General features: G+C 37.7%; 1 protein-coding gene across 1 annotated transcript; it reads right to left on the reverse strand.

The window, feature by feature from the left end:
• Positions 1-7,195: 7,195 nt before the first annotated feature.
• On the reverse strand, positions 7,196-16,535 carry mchr2b (melanin concentrating hormone receptor 2b). The gene is made up of 2 exons (XM_010787741.1): positions 15,539-16,535; positions 7,196-11,832 (listed from the first exon to the last, which is right to left on the reverse strand). The coding sequence occupies exons 1-2, from the start codon at positions 15,940-15,942 to the stop codon at positions 11,193-11,195; spliced, it is 1,044 nt and encodes a 347-aa protein (XP_010786043.1). The 5' UTR covers positions 15,943-16,535; the 3' UTR covers positions 7,196-11,192.
• Between the last annotated feature and the right edge of the window lie 7,253 nt (positions 16,536-23,788).

The raw sequence follows: 23,788 nt of genomic DNA on the forward strand, positions 1-23,788 counted from the left end.
CTACTTGTAACTCCACTTTAAATCCACTGCTTCCGTTTTCCGCACAACCTTGTGCTCGTACGCAGTCACGATTGTTGGTTTCTGTGCTTTTGAGCACCCAGCATTTCTTCTCCATTTGTCAGCCCTCTAATTGGTTCACATAAAAACACCTCAGGCCCGTCTGGTAGTCTGTATTACTATTATTTTTGTCTCATTAGAGCTAGGGAAGTGGTATATTTTTGGCATCAATTGGCCAAGAAATTCATCAGAACCTTATCTAATTTGTAATTCAATGGGGGTACCCCAGGGTGCGCAGTTTTCTGAAAGAGTCAAAATTGGAAAGTACAGCCGTCAATAGCTTCTAGCTATGGTTAGCAGTGGGCTTAATTATTTACAACATTTACTGAAATTCTATGAAATGCCTCACCAATATTAAGAGGCTCTCTATTTGACAAGTTAATCTTTCTTTTTTTGTGTAGCCTTGCAGTGAAGGCAGCTGATGCCAATGCTTAAATAGCTACTTTTGCTGCAGGATGTTTTGCCATTAAATACGACTTTCTAAAGTACATACACATCTGCCTTTGTAGATCAGCCAATATGGACGCCATCTCTCTTAAAAGACCTGGGCTAGATCTTCCAAAGCCTGAAAACAAAGCCAAAACAAGGTGAAAAAGTCTAGTTGTCTCTCAAAACACTAACATATATGCTGAAAGGTTACTATTATATCTTCCCATTTAGTTTCTGTCATATTTCTGCTCAATTCCCTTAGTCTTCACTCCGTGAGATTAACCTCATATCGAACATCTTCTTGGCCACACTGTGTTTTGTATGAGAGCAGCTTAGGGCAAGTGCTTTACACAAAGTAAACACTCAGAAGATACGGGTATCTTTGTTGCACTAAATCACCCGGCACACTTAGGTTCTCAGAGAAAATACAAAAAGCTTTATAAATTGATTAATTTAGTTCTCGTGTATTCTCTTTTAGAGACAAACATAATAGCGGTGCCATGTTACATTTTCTCTTTATTTATGTTGTGGGACAGTGATGTATCCAATAATCTTGTTTACTGGACTTTGCCTGGAAATACTGCTGAGCAGCTTGCTGTTGATTATGGGAAAGAGAGTGGGGACTTTTACTAGAGTATGATTTTCCTAAAAGCCTTCACGAGAACACAGCACACTTTATTGATTCTTAAGTCGTGCAAGAATTACACAAAACAGTCTTTCAACACAGACTTGTCTTAGTTTTCTTCAGAATCCATGAATGCTGGATATACAGTCTTTGTAACTGCAGATTCATTTTGGGCAAGGCCTGGAGGAAGGTCTTTGAGAACAGGGCTGGTCATTATGTCTAAATGAAAGGATTGCATGACTTATGCTTAATGAAACTAGCTCAATACACAAACAGCTTCCAGTGTGGATCATTGATGCACACATTTAACTACATGAAACACTTGGCAAGTCTTTTTTCATTTAATGGTTCAAGTCACACTTTATTATTGCAATGAATAGTGGGAAGTATGTCTTCATAGCCAGAGCTATAGTAACTCTAATATTGTGCCGGGTTGCTCTCTATGCCAACCACTTGTGAATAATTTTTGATTGATTAAATCAAGATTGTTCTATTTTTCTATTTGCTTGTGTAGAACTGGTTGTACTCTTTTGACATATTTAATTTCACATCTGATGCCTAGTTTATCCGTTTTTTAGTGACTTTACTTCATAGCCTTTTGTGTGTGTGTACCTCTTAGTATTACATTATAGTGTCAGAAAGCCTTTCATGTTGTCAGACTGGCGACCTAACTAATTTTACCTCTGAGGATCAATGAAGTTATCCAATGTAGTCTAATTGATACATGCACATAGAATAACTGAGGAAATTATGTTTGTTTTGTTCACAAACATCCATGGTTGCTCCCCTTCTATGTGTTGCCAAAGCGTTTGTGACATTTTCAAAAACATTTAGCTAAGTAAACTCGAGCCTAGTTGTTCTGCAGAGAGCCAAATCCTACACTTTTAAGAAGATTTAACGTGACACTCTGTAGTAATGCTTTACCAACCTTTATGAGCTGAAACAAAGGGATACAAAGCCAGCTGACTGAAGAGCAGCCTGCTCCTTTAAGTGCAGTCAAAAGCTAACAGGATTTAGTGGAATAACAGCCTTTTCCTATTCATTGAAAAAGCAATGAAAACAAAACTGAACAGGTCAAATGAACCAAAAAATACCCAAGTTTAATCGCTGGAAAGAAAAAAGGAAAGTTTGAACCTAAGGTTAATGCAACATCGCTTGACTTAAACAGTGAGATAATGGAAGCACGTGGGATTACGGTTTAGCGAATTCAGAGCATCAGATCTGCACATCAACCGCAGAGAAGAGCTGATCTGTCCTGCAGAAGCATGCAGTTAAGTCCCTCCTGACTTTAAAAAAGTGTTGTGATTTTCTGGCAATTGGGAAATGTCCATCAGAGCTATCTGTCGGCCTATTTCAAGTCCCAGTAAGAGCAACAAGTGTTCACTCGCGTGGCTTTCTGTAAGCAGTCACAAGACCTCAGCTCCAATCTTTGGGAACATTGAGAAGGAGAAGAATTCAAAAAACATCACAAGACAGACTCTGGGATGCTCTAAAAGAGAGCTGGAATGTGTTTTTTCAAATGTATCAAGAATTGGTTAAAAAAAAGAAAAAAGTCTGGCTGCAAACTGTGTATATAATATATATGATAAATAGCGGACTTTACAGATTTGTGAACTTTGCTTTGACTGGAGAAATCTGATGTATGACCAACTGAATGTTATCTGGGGTTATGGGTTGCGTCCACATTGATGGAAATTCTACCACAGGCAACTTTTATCCCTTGTGTCAGCCCAAACCACTTTTTTAAACGCTTGAAAAACAAGCCAACCACCATGGAGGAACTTGTCAACACACCATCCCTTGTTTCAGTGTAGGCGAGGACAACTGAGTATTTAAAACAGATATGTTTGGTTGTTAACCTTCACTGTCAAAGTTAGTACTTCTGTGTGGCAGCAACGTGAAGAAGCCTTTCATCTCTCTCTCTGATCATATCTTATTCCTGCATAGCTTATCACACAATGGAGGTGTTGACATACTGTATCTTCATATCTTCACGAAAGTTTTCATTAGCAGTGACTTTACTAAAGAGCTCAATGCAGCACATCTGGTATCACCATCAGCCATGGTGAGGTAGCCCTGTTAAGCCTGACATCTTCTTCAGTCCTCAAACAACAAAATATAATGAGTCGACCGAAACGCTCATATTGGAGTTGAAAACTGTGATCACAGAAGGGAGAGAAGACTGAATACCTGCTGTGAAAAAGCACAACATGTCCAGACATGTTTTTCAAACGTGTCTATTGATCTGACCCCACTACCTATCAGATAATGGCTGCAATGCACAATAATGTTGTTAGTCAACTCAGGAAGAAGGAAGCAGCTAGGAGACATTTAATCGTTTTTATTGTTTTATATAGAAAGTTAACTTTTAAGTTTTAATTTGTGGATGATATTTGAGATAGGGAGCATCTTCAAATGGATCAGTGTTGGCATGGTAGTGTAATTAGATTTTTGGAGTGCATATAAAATAAATACTTCATTAGTAATTTGGTCTCCCGTCTGGTCTTGAGAACAGCAAAGAAAGTTTTTTCAGTGGTTCATATTCAAGAAGTATTCAGTGCAGTGTGTTGCACCTAACTGCTTAAGGGTTTTGAGTCCACACTCTTAAGGCCTCCGAGTGCCCTTATGTTTAGTTAATACTTCATTGGTGAAAGTGTCAAACACCACAGGTCCCGTTCACGTGTACTTCTCTGGGAAGATGGGTTGTGAGTTGAGCTCAGTTGGAGCGCATTCATTCTCATTCATTCACTCAAAATGTGCAAGTACCGGTACTACTATGTGCCGTCAGTCTTTACACGTACCATAAAGGTACATCCTATTTTGGGTCAAGTTCTGAATCATTTCATAAAAATGTTCATACAATTTATGTAACATGGCCTCATGAAGCCAACAAATATATAAAGAGAACTTTGATTGTGTTGTTTTAAAATGTATCACACCAATGTTTAATTGATATTAATATGATATCTGTGTGTATCATTTTGGTCGAAAAAACAAGTTTTGAGAAGAAATAGTTTGAGTTCAGTGTTTCATCTTGTAAGAGATTAGTGGAGTTCGGACAGCGGGGGGAGAGTGCTTGTGAGAAGCCAGACGGAAAACTTGAATGCTGTACATATTGTACATTTTCTGCTTGAGTTAATCAACTGAAATGCAAAAGTGTAGTAAGGTTGCTGATTTTGAGCTTAAAGGAAATCGGCAAGCGTGGAAGAAGTAGCCATATCAACTACTGTTGGTTGAATTAAAGGATAAAACTGGTGTATTTTCATATTTTTCTGATTGTCAACAAATCCTTTTTTTTTGTCTATCACTCAGTCATTTCTTTAAAAATGGGTCACAAATATATAACTTTACAAAAAAAAAGATATAAACATTTCCTAAAAAAAGTGTGGCCTGTTGTTCATAGAAATGAATCAGGAACAGGATTGAATGATGTATTTTTGAGGAACTAACTTAACCCGTGGATGAATACGCATTTGGTGCGTTAATCAATATTAGCTTTAAAGAAGCGGGATGGTTTATTAGAATTGACTAAAAATAAACTGCCAATGTTTGATGGAAGTAAGGAGAGTTTCAGCCAGTGCACTGGTGTAGCTTATTGATGTGTTTTATTTCATAGCTTGTTTAATGAACCAGTCGAGGAATAGGCTATGTCTGGCTTGAGCTACGCATACCATGCTTATTAGTAGGATCCTGTGAGTCATTTTGGCAAAACAGTTAACAGATAGAAATAGCAGTGTTGTGTGGGACAGTGTGATATTTTTAGTAAAGATTTAGTATGGACGATGGATGAGCATGAAATGTGCTATTCATTTATAGTCAAGCTCCTGGAAAGATAGTTGTCCATATCACCTCCACTTTTAAAGGTCAATATTTTCAAGTGTAATATCCATGAGATTGTGGTAGCACTCTGCTCCAGTAGCATTTTAGAGTTAACGTGTGAAGTTTTTATGGTCAACAGTTTTCACAAGCCATACTGTAACTCACTACCTGAGAACCTGAAAAATGCTGTGAAAGCAGCCACTTACTCTACATGTGGGGATATTCCTTAATGTTTCAGCAGCAGAGCGGGGAATTTGTCAGATGCGCATCTTTTATGATCTGGTGATGATAGCACTTCCTGTAGTGCATGGGGGCGGGGGTTCGTTTGGCGTCTCTTCTTAGACCAGACATGAGTGTAAAGAATCCATATTTTGATTTATGTTGTCTCCGGTGGGACTCGGAGGGATCTGCTTCACTGAGATAGGAAGAAGAAGTCAGTGTGAAGAAGAGGTTAGAAGAAAAATCATGTGATTTATGTGTTTTCTCCGATCATAAAAGGACTGCAGTCCAATCATTCTTCGAACAGGTGCTGTTGAGGTAATGTGAAGAGTTGGGTAGAGGGTATGTTTAACTCTTTTATCTTTAATAATGAACTGTCAACACCATCTCACTTTATTAACACAATTTACAGGCACAAGAGAAGACATTTATTTCAGAATAAAATAAGATGAACATTCAAAACATACAATTTTTCACACCTATACTCAGTGACTTAGTAGGCTACTTACTGCCTTCTTTCTCAGCTCTATTTTTCTTATTTATGCAATGTGAATGGATTTTAAGGATATTCCACTACATTTTATCTGAAAAAATAAATCAAATCTTATTTGATATTTTTCCATTTATTTTTCTTGTATAACCCTGTACTGCCAATTTAATTATATCCGAAATTATGTTCTGGCAGGAAACGTTTGACATTTTGAAAAATAAGCTTAATAGCTCTATTGCAGAAAGTTGGACCGATACAATGTCACATTTGTACGTCTGCCAGAGGTTTGGAATCTCACAAATTACAAGTTATATCTCATCTCCTTCATCTAGAGGCCCACATGTAAAAACAATGGTTTATGGTGTTAACATACGCTAAAATGGCGGAGCATGCACTACGTGAGGCTATGCGTGTCACAGTCGGCTCCATCATTCACTAGTAGTTTTCCATTCACCTGTCTCACCTGTTAACCACACCCACGTTTTTGCTCACTCTCTTTCTCTTCTGCACCCATTAGCTTTACTGCCAGTATTTAAACCCTCACCAGACACACACCCGTTGCGAGATCGTACTTTGCCTTATGCTAGTCTTTCACGCGTTTGTTATCAGATTGCCTACCCGGTTCCGATCGTGTCCTTGGACTATCCTGCCTCGCCTGCTCCCTGACCCTCTGCCCGACCCTGACTCACCTTCTGCCCGCTGTCCTCCGGTTCGTTTGCCTGTACATCATCCGGTATCCCTCTGCTCTGGTATTATTGCCAATAAAGTACATTACCAATACTCCGTGGTTTCTCGAGTGCTGCATAGGGTCCTTCATAAGATTGTGACAATGCATCTCTCCGCTGTAACCTCACACACTTCTCTTCCCTTCTCTAGTCTTTGCACTTTCTGATTTGATGCAAACTGCATTTTGTTGTACAATGTGCAATGACCATGAAGTTGAATCTAATCTCATCTAATGATAGCCTATTTCTTAGCAGCTATCAGCTAAGAAACCTCCTGGAGTGTTGCGTGTTGCCTGGTAATCTCATGGTCGAGCTATGATCTGGTAAGACTACCGATTAAAAACAACATGTAACTTTAAAACAAAGCTTTAGAGTTTCTGGTCTGCATATGTTTTAGACTTTAGACAGAGCCATGCTGTTTTTCTTCCTCTTTGTTTGTCTTTATGCTAAATTAAGCTAACCGGTGTCTTAACTCCCGTGTAAAAGGTAAAATTACACTTTCTGTAATTCAATGTTAAATATAAATATGTGTGCATGTGTTATGTTTTCCTCAAAGACCATATTGCACATTAGCATCACGTATCTGCTGTGTTAATCTAGTCTGAAATTAAAAGATTGAAAAAATTGCAAAGCACCTACCATGATAATTTTGTTCAACTGTGTTTACAACTTTCAAATCAAATTGCACAAAGGATCCATAATTCCCAAATAGTTTTGGCCTCATAAAAAAAAAAATGGTCCTACATAAAAGTGCTGCGGGGCCACATTGATACTTCAGGGGAAATGTTGACATGTTAATGAAATCCTCTGTGGTATGAACCTGCAGTTGTTAACATAAAAATCAAACAAAAACAAAGTTAACTTCTTATCCTCCTTGGTCCCTTATATGGATGATTGATCGTGAGTTTGACACTGTTTCTGCTGTCAAGCCTCTGATTTTGTGCCTCCTAAAGGTCATAGACCATCAGCGTGTCCCTCAACATCGGACAAACTTGATGCAAATAAACTCCCACAAGACGGTGCTTCTCATTTCCATGCAGTCCTTTCTACTTCCGCTGTTGGCATCCGCTGGCAGCCTCCTACAGTCATAAATAATTTAAGAGCTCATGAAAAACACTGTAAATTGCAAAGTCAAGTGTTTTTCTTTCATGCGGGCGAGGGCAATGAAAGGCAAATGCAGAATATTTCCTCAGCACCAATCAATGATTAAAAGCTGTCCAGGTGTTTTTATGTTTGTTCGATAAGAAATAAGAGGACTGACAAATTAAATAAAAGTAAAAGTCGTCTCTGGACAAGTTTGTTTGACTTTACTTGAATAACTGACTTTCAACGTACAAGCTGCAGTTTCTCCATTGACAGCATTTGGAAAACAATTAAAAGTATAAAAGTACCCTTTACAATATCAATATGAATCTTCACAAACAAAGTTTACATTTAGTTATAACTCACATAATAATCTACTATACGAGATCAGATGGCATGTTTTTGGTGTAGACACACATGTGCTTTGAAAGATTTCATTGGCCAGTGGATACACAAAACATCACAAAACAGTGAAAGCTACTCAACAATACCAAACACTAACAAAGACTATTTCAAAAACAGGGCCAGATAAACACATTTTAGGCCAACAAAATGTAACAATGAGCTGAAAACACTCTGGGAAAGGGTTACATTTCTAAGACGAAAACATGTAGAGCACCCAAACACGGAAAACAGTGCCAGCGACCTGTCAATCACAATGTAGACCCGCCTCAAAGCATATGCTGCTGTATCGTCTATTTGACTCTACATAGGACCACCATAAACAAAATGTAATGAAAGTCAATTGTTAACTTCCCCTGATATTAACCGTGATTTGTCACAGCGATGTCATCAGGGGTCACCTACTGTGGCCCTGAGAGATCAGCCTACGCAATTAAAAAAAAACATCCTAAAGTTAAAATGACCATACTGTTAACATTTTGCCTATATGTTTTAGCCTGCAAATTCAAAAAATTTGATGAATATAACCAAACACATTATTATTATGAACCTAATTATCACACACTAATTACCACAGAGTAAATCTACAGCCCATTTGGCCCGGCTGGTAATTCACTTTTGGTCATAGAAAAAACAATGCCTACAATCTTTGCACATGGCACAGAGAAAAAATATTAATATTTGACATGAAGCACTTCTATTTGAACGTACAGTAGGCCACAAGATTAGTGTACAAGACGCACAGTATCACATTTAGTGCTCCAGTGCCATTGTAAACATACATACATTAATGAATAACTCTGATGACTAAAGATAATGCAATATATACATTTCCTGTACATGCCTCTCACTTGTCATTATGCAAATGTTCAATCAGGGCAGATTACTTGATATTAATGTGGGAGCATTGCCTGTCCTTCACACTTTGTTTGTTGTCTCTGCAGAGCACTGCATTTGTCCCTTGAGTCCATTTTGAAAATAGCTTTTTATCACAAAAAATACACTTCAAAGCCCAAAAGCAGCTCCTGAGCAATTTGGGTGAATACAGATGCATCTAATCTTTTAAAAAACAGTCAAAATCTGAAGGAAATTGTACATTAAATACAATAACAGGAGAACATGAATTGTGGATAGGTGTGAGTTAATATCTCAGGAGGCTTAAGGACTTGGATGAATAAACAGAGAGACAAAAAGCACAGAATTTCAGATGTGTTTTAAAATCCATCCACTGAGATCGTAACACATCCACTGGGATAAACCTCCCTGCCGTGGGCCTATCATGACAATCTGACAGATTCTTGTTAGCCTTTATTTTGGTGCGACACCGACTGTAAAGCAGTCATTGGTGTTTTACGCTGCATGAGATTAAAGTCTCAAACAATCAGGAGGGGACTGTTCTGCTGAGTCTAGAAATAGTAAAACACAGACTCTCAATCTGTGCGTATGGTGAACAACCAGTAACACTCTGATGTCTGACTACCGTGAAATATACCATAAAATGCCTTCTTTCTTTCCTTTGAAACAATATCTTTATTAACAATTGGGATTTTATATGGATTTATTGCTAGTAATGGTTGATAAATCATTTACATTTTTTGTTTGAATCAGTTATGGGCCATTGATAGGTACCAATTTGGGGCTAAGTAGTTTGTCAGACTCTCTGGACCAAAGTCTCAATAACAACAATCTATTAACTTTAACAGTGACATACTTCATTATATCAATAATAATAGCAGTCTTTTCTCATAGTTAAACATTTATTTGTGGATTTACATAATTTGTGGATTTACAATAACTTCATTCTTATCAAATATAAAAATGATAAACACCATCGAATGATCAACTTTTACAACCTGAAATTCCATTATGAGTTTGTAATGAATGGCTAATAACTGATCTATAAAGCACGAGTGCGTTATTTATCAGCCATTATTATGCCAATGTATAAGCCCTTGATTTTCATACAGTCATTTGTGGCAGTCTAAGGACGTCACAATGAGTAAAGATAAAATCAAACCACTGTTGTTAAGTGCAATTACATTTCATGGTGAGCCCTGAGGAGGCTGGCTGATAATAAGAAATGTTAAACATATCACACTTGAACATGCTGATGTTTGTCAGTGACTGATCTCAAAGGCTGCACTTCACTGTTGTCAGTAAACCAGCAGGACACTTGGTGCGCCCTGTAGTAGATAAAGGTTAATGAAAGCTCTCTGTCCAAAAGGGAATAGATTCACACTTGAGCTGCTCCCTCAGAGTCCTTGCTCATCTGTGCATCTTTGAAAGTCAGTGCTGTTATTCCCTGTAGGATTGGCTCAGAAACAGCCGCTTTCCTTTTTAGCGCTCCAACCTTCGTCTGAGGAGTGGATTTATGTTTTCAATATAATTTCGGTTGTTTTTGTGGGGCGTTTTTTGTGCGAAAAGACAGTTCCCAAACAGACAGAGGTAGAGACATGCAAATAAAACATAGAAATAGGGACAATCATCTTATAATATGGACAAATTAGTCATATGTCTCCAGAAATATGACTAATATAACTAAACTTAACCACCAACCAAAAAATAAGAAGGATTTATGTAAGCCAGTTTCCGTTGCTAAGAGTGGTTATGTAGGGTTTTGTGTATAAGTCTGCTTGTATCAATAACTGAAAAAGGAAAATATATAAGATGGAAAGGAAACTGAAAAAATGCACCAAAACATACACAGCAAGTAAAATCTGCAATTTGCGCCTCCATCCATCAGAGAATAATATGATCCGTATGGCAAAAAAGGAAAACAAAAAGTGGCATTGACAAATAACATAACTTCACTTACAGAAATATATATAAATGAATGATCCAATTAAAGACTCAGTGGCTGGATCTTAAGCATGTGTGTGATACCTCAGGTGTGCTTGGCTGGGCCCAAGTTTTAGGAGACAAATATAATACAAATATGAATCCTTAAATAAAACTAATTACATAGTAACAATCACTGAATGGTTTAACATACATAAATATTACATTATAACATATTCCCATCCAATTAATATGTATAATGTATCATTATCATCATGACTGTAGGGCAATGTGAATTGAATAATGTATATTGAGTGAGTAAGTAAGTGCATATTGCACTGCAAATGTAAAAAAAAATTGCACTTTTAAAATACATGTTACTTAGGCATGGTTGACTTTTATGCTAAAGCTTCATACCCAGTTTTTTTGTTTTTGTTTTGAAGGCTATCAATCTCCAAAGCTGCAAAAACATGACTTCAAAGGCCACAAGTAACTTTCTTATTGGGCAAGAACATCGACATGTGTATGTACAAGAAAAAAAAGAAAGGAAAAAAGTCCACTGTGATTAGATGACAGTGCAGCGGTAGTTGGGGTCGTTGGTCGTACTGGAGCCATCCGCTTTGACCACCGTGACCTTGGAGGAGTGCTGGGAGCTGTAGAGCACGTTCCTGGAGCAAAGACGCTCGCGGTAATTCTGGGCGAAGATTAGCAACATGAGCGGGTTGATGCAGCTGTGGGAGTAGCAGAGGCAGATGCTGATGTTGTAGGCGTAGATGAAGGCCAGATTCTGGTTGTCGTTGCTCAGGTTGATCACCTGAATGACGTGGTAGGGCGACCAGCAGATCAGGAACAGCGCGATGACCATGAGGACCATCTTGGTGGCTCTTTTAGCACAAACGGACTGCTTGCGCTTGACGCGGCGGATGGAGCTGAAGACGTGGTAGAGGGTGAGAGAGTAGAAGGTGCTGATGATGAAAAGAGGGATGATGAAGCCCAGGATAGACTGGTAGAGAGTGTACCAGTACATGTCCTCAGGCCCTTCCAGGTCCATTATGCACACCTCAAATTGCTGCCTGCGCACGGCCTTGGCGTACAGCATGACGGGGACGGTGAGGAGCATGCTGCCCAGCCAAACCAGCATGTTGATGATGATGGTCCACTGGATGGTCCTCTTCTCGGAGGTGGGGTGGACAATAGCTATGTACCTAAAGGAGGAAGAAGATATTTTAGTGTGAGTCCTGTCAGTAACACAAATGACTGAAGCAACATCACTGAAGGGAAGTTTTGCTTAAAGTGGTCGTTTTCATTTTTGACAATCTCAGAGACTCAAATCAAGTAAAGGAATATAATTACATCAAGTACGATGTCATGCACTCTCAATATATTTCTTGCGCAAATTAGTATAATTTACCCAGGATGTCAGCAGTGGAAAATGAACACATTTCCATTTGGATTATTCATTTGATTGTTTCATTTTGAAAGCCGCTCAGCTAGTTTGGACAAAATTGACAGTCTTGAGGACATTTGCTGGAAATGAATGACCACTTTGTCATCACCAACAGCGAGTGTCATTTAAGTGGGGCAAATTACCTATCTCCAGTTCCTTTTTACAGCATGTTTATCCGCATCCGTCCCTTTAGCAGTCCGGTTAAGACTCCGACATTCTTGTGATTCGTTCTAGGACAGCCTGCTAAATTTCAATTATCATAGACTATTCGTTTATTTGGTTTCATGTAGTGTTTGAAATTCTGATCCTTGACAAAAGTAACATAAATAAAGTTTTAGTGTGATAGTTGAATCATGTGTGTACCAAATCTGGCAGGCCTGCAGATGTGCTGCCGCTGATCAGCCAAGCTAAGATATTGATATGTTCAAAAATGTGCACTTTGGACTGCCCAAACCATAGTGCAGTAGATATGTAATGCTCTGTGGTTGTCTGTTGTGTGAGGAAAGGCATTAGGCTGCAAATAGGTTCAGGTGAAACGTTTTTTTTGTGAAAGTTTCTCTTTCTACTTCTTGTATTACTACCATTGCTCTTCTAATAATGTTTACACGTGACTCTTTTTTTATTTGGAAATGGGTACATGTCAGTGTTTCCATAGCGGCGGCGCAGCGGGGTTACACTTTTCATTTGCCCTGTACGATGGGCGCTGTAAGTGATGAAAGTGGGGGATGTTGGCTTATCGTGGCTTATGTTGGCGCCCGCAGCTCACAGCCAAAGTGCGAGCGTGGGAGTGAGAGAGCGAGGGTAAGAGAGAGAGAGGGCGCACCGGTACCAGTGCTGTTGTTATTAGAATCTGGTGCTAGCTGCGCTAACGGTTATAAGAAGTAGATGTTTCTCCAACCAGGGTGGAGGAGAGCTCTCCTGTCAGACTGAGAGGCTCAGTGAGGTAAAGGACCCTGAGTGTTTAGATAGTTAATTTTAGTTATCTCAGTGGGTCTCAAACAAATATGTGTTTACAAATTATGTAAACACACATTTCCAAGGTACTCCTTTATAATTATTAGGATAAATAAAAACAGGTTTGAAATCTTTCCAATGTATACTATAGGACAGTTAACCAAAAATATCATTTAAAGTTGGAGAGATACAAAAATATGCATAAATAAATAAATGTTAACTAGGTAAAATAAGATATAAATGAACAACAAAAATAAAATATGTTACATTTATTTGTTATTGGCTATGGTAGGTTATTGGTTATGTTCACATACTTATTAAAATGTAAACCGATCTTTTTCATATGGGTGTTTTAGAGTTGTACCCCCTAGATCAGGTCTCTAGTAATTGTGTGCTCAAAGTGCACCAGATTGAAGCATTTTTACCCCCCTAGAGGATGTGACGTCGACCCCCCAATTAAAACAAGTTCATACAATACTGAATACATTTGAAGCCATTTTGATGTATATTACCTATGTCAATAAGTTTCTGTTTTTGTAGTGTATTTGTCTTTTGTAGAGATATTTCATTTATTATTTTTATATAAAATCTCGCCTAGGGCAGCAAATTGGCTGAAACCGGCCCTGGTACTAGGCCTCAAGAGCCTTTCTTGTGCTGGCAGACACATAGAAACAAATTGGCGGGGTGCACTTCGCACACGCACACACTAAAAAATTCCACGCACTCCGCGCTCACATTATGCTAGGCCCACGTGCCTTAGCACCGTTGCTATGACTCCATCCTAGGGGAAACACGTTGATATCCAAATAACTTGAAACCATGAAATCCAATTAAATTACTCACTGTCCTCAGTCGAAGTGGAACATGCAGAAATAATTATTTCTTGTATGGATTAAAGCAACTCTGTCTTTGTTGGTAGTATGCTTTCTCTTCACCACTGGTTAAAGTTATATTTTTTGTTTGGTGGCTGGAACATTTTAAAACTTAGAGAAAGTTGTTGTTTGAAACTAGACGTGCATGTTTTAGACAGACATAACTTTGTAAGTTTAGCATCAGAAGTTAACTTTTTCCATGTCACTTGATGCACTCATTAACTTGGATAATCTATTGGACAGAAATGTGTTCTTGTTTTGATCGGGCATGAAGCAGAGGAGTATTATTAGAGCTGTCAAATGGAAAAATAGTCCATTGTTTATATAATTAGGATTTCATTTATTTATTTTTTTAACAGCCCTACGAAAGAATTGTAATTATGTTGCTTATTTTTAAGCATTGCTTGTTTATTGTTAGTAAACTTTATGTTAGCTTTCTTTTGTCTGCTGGTGTGTGGATGGTTATATTAGTGACCTCATTTCAGCAGAAGATTACAGCCTATCATTTCTTGTGTTGAATTTGGAGCTGAATTTCCTCTTGATTTCCTTCCAGTATTTGCTTCAGCAAACCTTTGTGACTTTTTAAAACTTATAATTAAAGTTATTGAAAAGGATAGAGCTGAATTGTTGAAATGTCAAGGCTAGATTAAAAAATAATTTTGATGAAATGAAAACAACAAACAAGACTTGTGCTCTATAACCACATGTGATGGAACCAGTAAATGCTGTTTTTCTCTGCAGGTGCTGTTCTCAGAACACAATTAGCTGGTCAAATGGCCCACAGAAAAGCATTATGTATGTTACACTGAAGATGTGTTACATTAAAGCTGTGAGAGCAACCCCTGCTCCGGTGATTACCTTCAAATGGAGATGTTTATCAGTCCAACACTTGGCACACAGACTCATTAAAATGTCCTTGATGTGCTCAGATCATAAACATGACTCTAATTTCATTTATGTGGTGAACATTAGGTTTTCATGGGCTGCTGCACAGATGTTACCCTGCTCCATGAGTGTATCTTCAGATGGACTGCTGCTAAGTGACCTCTTTTTTTAACAATGGCATCTGTACATTACACTGAGAAACAGGGAATATGTAATACTTAAAAGTAAATGAAATGTCGACAAAATACATTGCAGCTGTCACAATTATTCCAAGAATGATTAGTTCAACAAAAAATCAATTGCCAGCTTTTTCAATAATCAATTAAAAGTCATTTTTCTAGCAGGGATTGCAGAACATGCTGCTTAAAGCCTCTTAAAGCCTCTTAAATGTGGAGATTTCCTGCTTTTTTTCTCAGTTTTATATCATGTAGGCTAAATGTAAAATATAAATGTTGGGTTGAAGGAAAAATACATTTACAGACATCATCTTGAACTCTAAAAAAAAACTTTTCCTATTTTCAAACAAGTCCAAAAGATTAATAGAGAAAATAATTGTCATATTATCTGATAATGAAAATAATCCCCAAAGCCCTGGTAGCCTATATATATATATATATATATATATATTATCTTCAAAACGTGATAATGGGATGCCTTCAAAATATATCTTACTTTTTTCCAATACCTTAGTTAGAATATAATATCGACGAACATTGGAACCAAGTCTGTGATATGGAGTTATTTAACACTTACCGATCAATGCACAACACAGTCACAATTCCCACTGTGGTAAACTGGTTGCTGACATCCACGACCACCACCGCTTTGCACATAAAGCTTCCAAAGACCCATTGCCTGTCTCTGACCAGCTGGTGAATGTTGAACGGCATCACCAGCAAGAACAGCATGTCGGCTATTGCTAAGTTCAGCAAGTATATGTCTGATACCATTTTCTTCTTGCATGCTTTCACCGCGTAAATGACCAGTCCATTGGCTATAACTCCCACTGAACACAGGATGCCGTAAATTGAAGGCAATATGTGCATGAAAGTGGCGAGGTCGAACTGGCTGTGGGACGCGGGAGTTGGTTTTACACATGACGGGTCGGTCATGTTCCCTGTTTGGTTGTTTTTGCAAAAATCGTCCGTGTCATTCATCTTGACATCCGCTTAAAAAGCCTCGATGTTTTAGTAGTTGTTGACGTTGTTTTTGTTGTGATGGAGGCACTCGACACTCTCCAGCTGGCGTCTGGTCTCCAAACTTGGGAACCAAACTCGCGCACTCTCCAAAAGCACGTATTATCTCCTTAAGTCCCTAACACATATTATGTGATTTAAAACTGGAAAAAGTGAAATATAATTCATTCTAAATCCATGAAGAGCGATGGTCCGTGGCACATGTTAATCTCTGGAAGCAAACTGATTTGACCATTAACTGTGTGCATCCGCTGTGCGCTTTACCAAACGCAGCTTGCGCCTCAGGGGACACTAGTTCCCTCCCTTCAAAGATAATTCACTCTGTCTTGTAACAAGACAAGCACATCTAAAAAAAAAAGCTACTTCAAACTGATTCCCAGAAATATTGTCATTTTTTGCACCTTGCATCACAAATTTGAATAATTAAGGAGAGTAAAACAAACTCCTATTAGAAGCATTTTGATGCAGTGCACAATTTCGTGCATCCCCATAATTCACTCTAGACGTTTATTTAATAATTTGAATGAGTGTTAATTTTCATTCTTCAAATATGACAAGTATTTCCTGTTAAAGTTAGTAAAATGGAAGAGTCAATAACTGCTATCTTTAGGTTTACTTGAGGGAATCGGATGAAACATAAATCTAAGGGACTCTTCGACAGAAAATACCTGCACAATTGAGTTTAATTACTTTTAAATAAAGACGTGTGTTTATTGAATTTTAATCAAACTGCACATGGCGAAAAAGCTTTTAAATATTCCACGTTTTTTTTTTTAACCAGGTCCCTGGTATTTATTTTATTTGGAATTTGTTTCATTACTAAGTGCATAACAATTGTGACCAAAATAAAATAACATGCATTTTGACAGTCTTTACGGTATGTTCAGTTGGAAAAAACAACATGTATGGTACACAAAACTATCTTTAACATTAAAAACATTAGTCGTAGCACAAACACATTTAAACAAAAGAAAACATTTTCGGAAAAATGTTAATTCTAATACAGGTGTGTGGTGCTCATTGGTGAGGTGATGGGAACAGGGCAAAGCTCTGTAGACCAGGGAACAGTGAGAGATACGGTCTGTAGACAGAGAGTAGGTCACTTTCTGTAATCTCTCACATCTTTCACTCTGTCACTCTCTGCAGCGGACTGTCGTGGTTGACAATAGATCTGATCTGAATCTATTGAGTGAAGCTACTGTGTAACCTAACCTTCTCACCAAAGATGGACATGGATTTCTGCCATCATTAGAATTCAGCTTGCGAGGAGAGTTATTCAGAGTTTGATCCAACTCAACTTTGAGAGCTCTGCCGGGATCGGACCACAGGTGAGTGAGCTTTCCCCTGACTGACTGTTTATTCATTCCTTATGATGCTTCCCTCTCTCCCAAATGATGTTCAAAGTGGACCATAAAATGATTTTTTTAACACAGCCACTTTGAGCTATTATTTCTGCTCCAGGACAATAGCTGACCTGCTTTAATTAGCCTGTTGAGCTCTATTGACTTACAGCAAAAGAAAAATACAACCCTGAATCAAAATCACATAATTAATTTATAGTAGGCTATATCATTTTTCCTCCCTTTCTTTTTGTATTAGTTATAACCAAGATGTTGTCAACAAGTCAACATACAGTATCTTACGTGGCCAAATGTCTGCAATGTCAAGTTTGCTTTGACTCTTGCTCCAGATAAAGTAGATTCAGGATAAGGAGAGATTCCCAGAGGGGAAGAAATTGGCAAATCAAGGACCTGCATTCAGTCCCCTATGATGAATGTGATCTGATGAAATTGTTTCCCATCAGGATGACTCATGCTAGCTTTGATGATCTTCTGTCATTTCATTTAGCGCAAACATCATGTGAATAAAATGTGTCCTATATTTTGATTTATGACGATATAACTGATGACATTCCCATCAAGATAATTTATACTTCCTGTTTAGTGCTATTTGCTAATGGCAGTATGCTAACATGCGAAACGAAAATGATGAACTACCATTTAAACATTTTCATTGAGAGCTTGTTAGCATGCCGATGTTAGCATTGACCTCAAAGCATGCTGTGCTCATAGATGTCATTTACACAGAGGACACAGGTCCCACCACAATGTTGTGTTTCATGCTCAGTATTTTTGTATTCTCTAGGCTATGCCTTTTTAATGTGCCTTAATGCCATTTTTTACCAACCCGCCACTCTGATCCTCATTTTATTTCCTTATATCTCATGTATGTTTCATCGGAACCCTTTTGTCCCAACCACTTTAATCACAAACTGATGCCTTCGGCTGTGCTTGACGGTGCAGTCTCACTGAGCTATTATCATGACTGGACTTAGTAATGGGATGTGAATACAAGCACACATAATGTGATATTTCTCGACACAAATGATTGTATTATTTGCAAGTTGCTGCTGCTACCATCGTCAAACTAATGTGAGTTTAATTGGGGGCATTTTGAAGAGAAAAACTGATTTTGATGAATAAATTAAGGAAGAGGTTTAATATTTTTCAAGAGCAGCCTTTTGTCAGTTTGAAAGTCACGGCCAATGACAGCCCTGCTGTGTTCATACAGGGAAAGGTGCATGCTAATTTCTGAGGAATTAGAGCAGGATGCCAAAGACAAGATTTGGCCTAGAAAAACTCAATCTAACAATTTAAATCTTTCTATGCACTTCATGACCAGCTCCGATCTCCCCCATAATTTTTAATGTAACTATTTTGAAATGATAAACATATATATTCTGTGTTTATTCTAAACATATTTTGCTCCTCTTGAGAGAAATACAGTTGTCCACATCTGTCCATGTGTTGTGTGATTAGTCATGTCTTAGTAGGTGCTTATTTATCGATTATTCACAGCCGCATGTAAAGCATTGTGTGAAATTTCAAATTAGACATTCCATTGTTCAGCTTTGTGCAGCCTGCAACAAAACATAGTTGAACTTTCTTCACCTGATAGCACTATTTCCAATAGTGCTATCAGGTACATGTACATGGAGCTTCAATAATTAGGGTGCATTGACCCCATGCTTATGGCTGCTAAAAATCTCCAGCAGTCTTTTTGTTTTCCTTCAAGGTGCGACTGGTGCAACTCAGGTTACGAGTGCAGGGTCAAACCTCATCCGCTCAGACATCCATACAGTAGGTGGACGACGGTGCTAGCCCCGGGTCAGCTCCTGAGATCGCAGGTGTGCACCGGTATGAATAAGAAGCAGGGCATTGCTGAAAAAAGAGCACAAGCACTCAATAAAGCTCGGAACAGGATCAAGTGCAGAACAACCATAACACCTTGTTAAAGTATGTAGACAGTTGTGGCCATTCATGCTATAAATGAAAGCCAAAGCAGGTCCGAGTAGATTAACCCAGGCCTAAAAATTGGCTTTCAAAAGACGTCTCAAATATGATTAAGCTACTTTTTGACAATGGGGTCCTGGATTACTAGATTGCAACAACCTACATTATGGTAATCCTCATTAATGAGATAACGTGCACAGAACACTGACCGGAGGCGGCTCATAAAAGCTGGAACAGACCACATAAAACCACAGTATGATGGCCTCAGAGGATATTACAAACGCTACAGCAGAACAAAGTCACATAACCCTTAAAGTGATCAGCATGCTGAGATGAAATACTGGCCTTGTTTTTTGTAATTCCAATTTAATCTCAAAAAAGTGAACTGTCCACTGCTTTTTAAACTGCATGTTTATCTACAAAATGATTGCACATATTGTTCCTTTTATTGAACATTTTTCTGGCTTGTTCACTGAAATTGACAAGATTTCCAAGAACCATCCATGTGATTAACAGCAATGTTCTGAAGTTAAATGTGCTTCTTTTGAGGTTTAATTTACTTTACTGTCCTGATATTTGTTCAGAAATTCAGTACAGTACATTCTGTACAGGCTAGTGTGCTGTAAATCCATGGTTATCTATACAACATCCAAGAGAGCCAGTTTGAATCAGCTTTAGCCTTTGTAGACCTTTTACAAGCACAACACCCTTTATAAATCCCTACAGGAAAGGGAAAACCCCAAAAAGCATAATAGAGCCCCTTGATGAAGTTTGTGTGTAACAGTGTCATATATGGTTTGAACTTGTCCCTTGACTTGGATCCTTTATATTTCCAATATGTTTAAATAGCATATTGACGCAACTTTTGATGTTTTGGGGTGTTAATGTGCTGGACTGTTCATTTGGCGCAACTCCACCAGTAACAACCTTTATATATACAGTCTATGGTAACAACAGCTGTTTTTATACTTTAGTTTGTGTATTAATGACATAAAACCATGCACAGTATGAAAGTGAGTGGCTAGTAGGTGGATTTTGCTTCCTTGACAGACAAGACAGCCAGGCTAGTCGTTTACTTTTCGGTTTTCTTTATGCTAAGCTAACCATCTGCTGGAATCAAGCTGTACATTTATAATAGAAAAGCAATGTTGTAAGCAATCTTGTTATCTAACCCTCAGCCAGAAAGTGAGTATGTCTATTTCCAAATATGTCAAACTGTTCGTTTAAATTCCTAAAATCCATTTCCCCCCCTTGGAGTCTAAAGACACTGTCTGCACTGCCTTTTAATAAACTATTGATTATTCTAGAACATTTCTAAAAATGTAGAATAAAAGGTGATTTCAAAATGTCTAAAAGCTGGGCTGTAATGTCACTGCAGGTGGCCGCTGAGCATCATCCTCTTCCTGCCTTTTTCTCTTAAGTCCTGATGAGCTCTATTTATAGCGAAGCGTATCATTTTCTGTGACATTAAGTTATTGGACAGGATTAAGAAAATGTCATCATTCCTTTCTTTGTGAAAAAATGAAACAGCTTAGGGCTGTTTCCTGTAGTATAGGTGAACTGTATATGTATACATCTGCGAACGCAGCATTTAGATAAAGTGTTTTTAAAGGGGAAGATTCTTCAAAGCGGGTTGATGCTTTAATTGCAACAAAAGTGACTTGAACACTTGACTAGTTGGTATTACCCGACTTTTTAGAAAAGTTAACTCCCACATTCACAGAAGAACCCATTGAACTTGCAAGCAATATCAAAGGGATATGTGATGCGTGTCTTCCCAAAAACTAGGATGAGTTCTTGAGCTGATCACTGAAAAAGCATTACATTTTATTTTTTATCTATATAATATATAATTATAATTTGCCTGGTCTGAGGTATAGAACATCAAATATATATAATTCGGTTTTCTTGGGAGGATTTTTGCAAACCAGCAGTAAGCATTACTGTCTTCATCAAATCTATTTGCAAAAGTTTCGGAGGAAAAACATTTTATAGATGCTGTATTCAATTATTTTTAATAAACACAGATCTTGTATCAGTTTATTATTAAGAGTAAAATACGGAAATCGTACAAGAAGTAAAATGCCACCTTGATTCTTTTGGCTTTATGCTTGCAAGTTTAACAGAGTTTTGCGATTACAATTTCATATAATTACTTTTAAAATAATTACTCTTTTTTCAGTTACTCACATTTCTTTTTATTAACATGCTACCATGAGCCTTTTTGACTTTGAAAGTGTTTTTATGTAGAGATGTCTTTAGTTAATGACATAGATTAGGGTTTGTTTAAGAAAGTTCATTTTATGCAATGTAAATGAAATGGGTTGAACAACACATTATCAATGTCTTCAGTATTCAAGCCACAGCTTTTTGACAGCTTGGAAGTAAGATCATCATCATTATGTAGAAAGGAAACAGACTAACATTGTCCTTACAGATTCATGTTGCATGTCATGTGACTTAAGAACCCAACGTTACGTCCTATGTTATGCATGCTATGCTTACAATATGCTCAATAATAATGATTAGGCAGAAAGTGTGTCCTTATGCCTTGGAAGCCATTCATCTAAAGTAAACAAATACAAAATAATGTACAGCCATCCATATAAATGCAGTACATTCATGCACTCATATTGTATATTGTGTTTTAATGGTCCACAACACATTATATATGGATGATTTCATAACCTTTAATATATACTGATCAGTCATTTTCTATCGCATCAGAGACCTGAGAACATCCTGTCCTCCGTGTCCAAAAATAAACCCTACAGTATAGACATGGGGCCGAAAACAGTGAGTGATAAGTGCTCTTTGCAAATAACTAATAAAACGTGGACAAAGTGGAGAGCTTAAGTATTTTTAATTTAATATTTGCTGGTATGCCTTAGGCCTGTAACTGAATTAGGAAAATGTGAACTGAAAAGCCTGTTGCCAGAATGTCTGTTTGTATTAAATACAGGGATTTTAGGATAATACGATGATTATTTGTCTGATTTCCACAGATATCAAACCAGACATGTTCTAATTTATGTCAGACACAGCAATTGGTGCATCGCAGATACACTTTAGCCTTTGCTGCATGTCCAGAAACATCTGTTGATGTCAGGGCTGAGCACAAATGCAGAGAAAAACATGAAGCAACAAAAGAAGTAGCCTGCCCTGTCTGGTTCCCATTTAATAGTATCACATGCCTGAGATGTCATATGATGTTTTGTGAAGACAAGATAAATATCTCATTAAATGCCCCAGGCGTTTGTTAATGCTTTGTACGCTCTAGTTTAGTGTATATTTATGCTACACTGCTGGCTTTGTGTTCACATTCCTTGCAGATTAAACACTAATGAAATATTTATGATCCAGTTTTCACACAAAGAAAGAAAACATGTGAATACAAATAAAATGTTATCCTGTGACTGTGACTAATCTTTAGTCCCAAACAACACCATGGCTTTCATTCCTGTCATAACATATAGATAATATTGTGTTGCACTGTTGGAGAAGCCTGTGACCTAAGATTTTCATCGACATAACGACTTTGTACCTATGACTAGTAAAGAACCTTGAACCTTGACCGAGATAACATGACATGTGTGTGCTTTCCCATGCATGTTGCTGTTGTAATGTAGTTTCCTCTGATGAGACGGTTGATCAGATTATAAATGGCTACCAGCAAGACAGATCTGTCAATATGAACTAGTGACGGAAAAACTCTTCATTAACATCCAATCATATAATACATTATCATACTGTAGCGTTATGTAACTCAGCTCAAATTAGATGACTTAATGTTTGTTTGAATGGAAAACCAAACAAGTTTTGATAGGCAATGCCCTGAAATGAACTGACCATAGCTTTTGTTATGCTTGTTTTCTTCTACACTGCTGCTGGATGACACAGATCTTGTGGCCGATCTTTGGACAATCATATGATCTCCTTCTGCAGCTCCTCCGGGGGATTAAGCTAGATGAATTCACACAATGTGGTGAATCTGTTCCTTTGTAAAGTAACCACTTATCAATGACCGATGTTAAATACCTCACATACTCACACCAGAGCCTCAATTTTCTGAGAATTGAACACCATAACAATTTTCCTAAAAAGTTCTTTATCTTACAGGCACTTAAGAAAGTTGGGCTTTTCCCCACATTTTATAGTACAGACATTTATTTCATGTAAATAGGCTTTTGATTCACATGGGAAAGTAGTGTATGTTACTAGAAGGCAAGACAAATTGACATTGAGATCACAATTGAGATTTGACAGCAGATTGAAACTTTTGCTTTTTAAAACATTGGTTTATTAAGATGAGAGCGCAGTTGTCTCGAATCAGTTGGGTATGCTCACTTATGATTTGTGTAATCTAAGAGATTAGAAAGTATTGTATAATAAGACATTTCTGATATAAAAGAACTTGCCAACAAACATCTTTTAGCTGCATATTCGTCATGACATACGTTTCTTTGGTGACAAAAAGAAACAGCTGTGTTTTTATTTTGAACAACACTTTAAGT

The sequence above is a fragment of the Notothenia coriiceps genome, unplaced genomic scaffold (genome assembly GCF_000735185.1).
Source record: "Notothenia coriiceps isolate Sejong01 unplaced genomic scaffold, NC01 NC01_scaffold00031140, whole genome shotgun sequence".
Taxonomy (NCBI): Eukaryota; Metazoa; Chordata; class Actinopteri; order Perciformes; family Nototheniidae; genus Notothenia; species Notothenia coriiceps.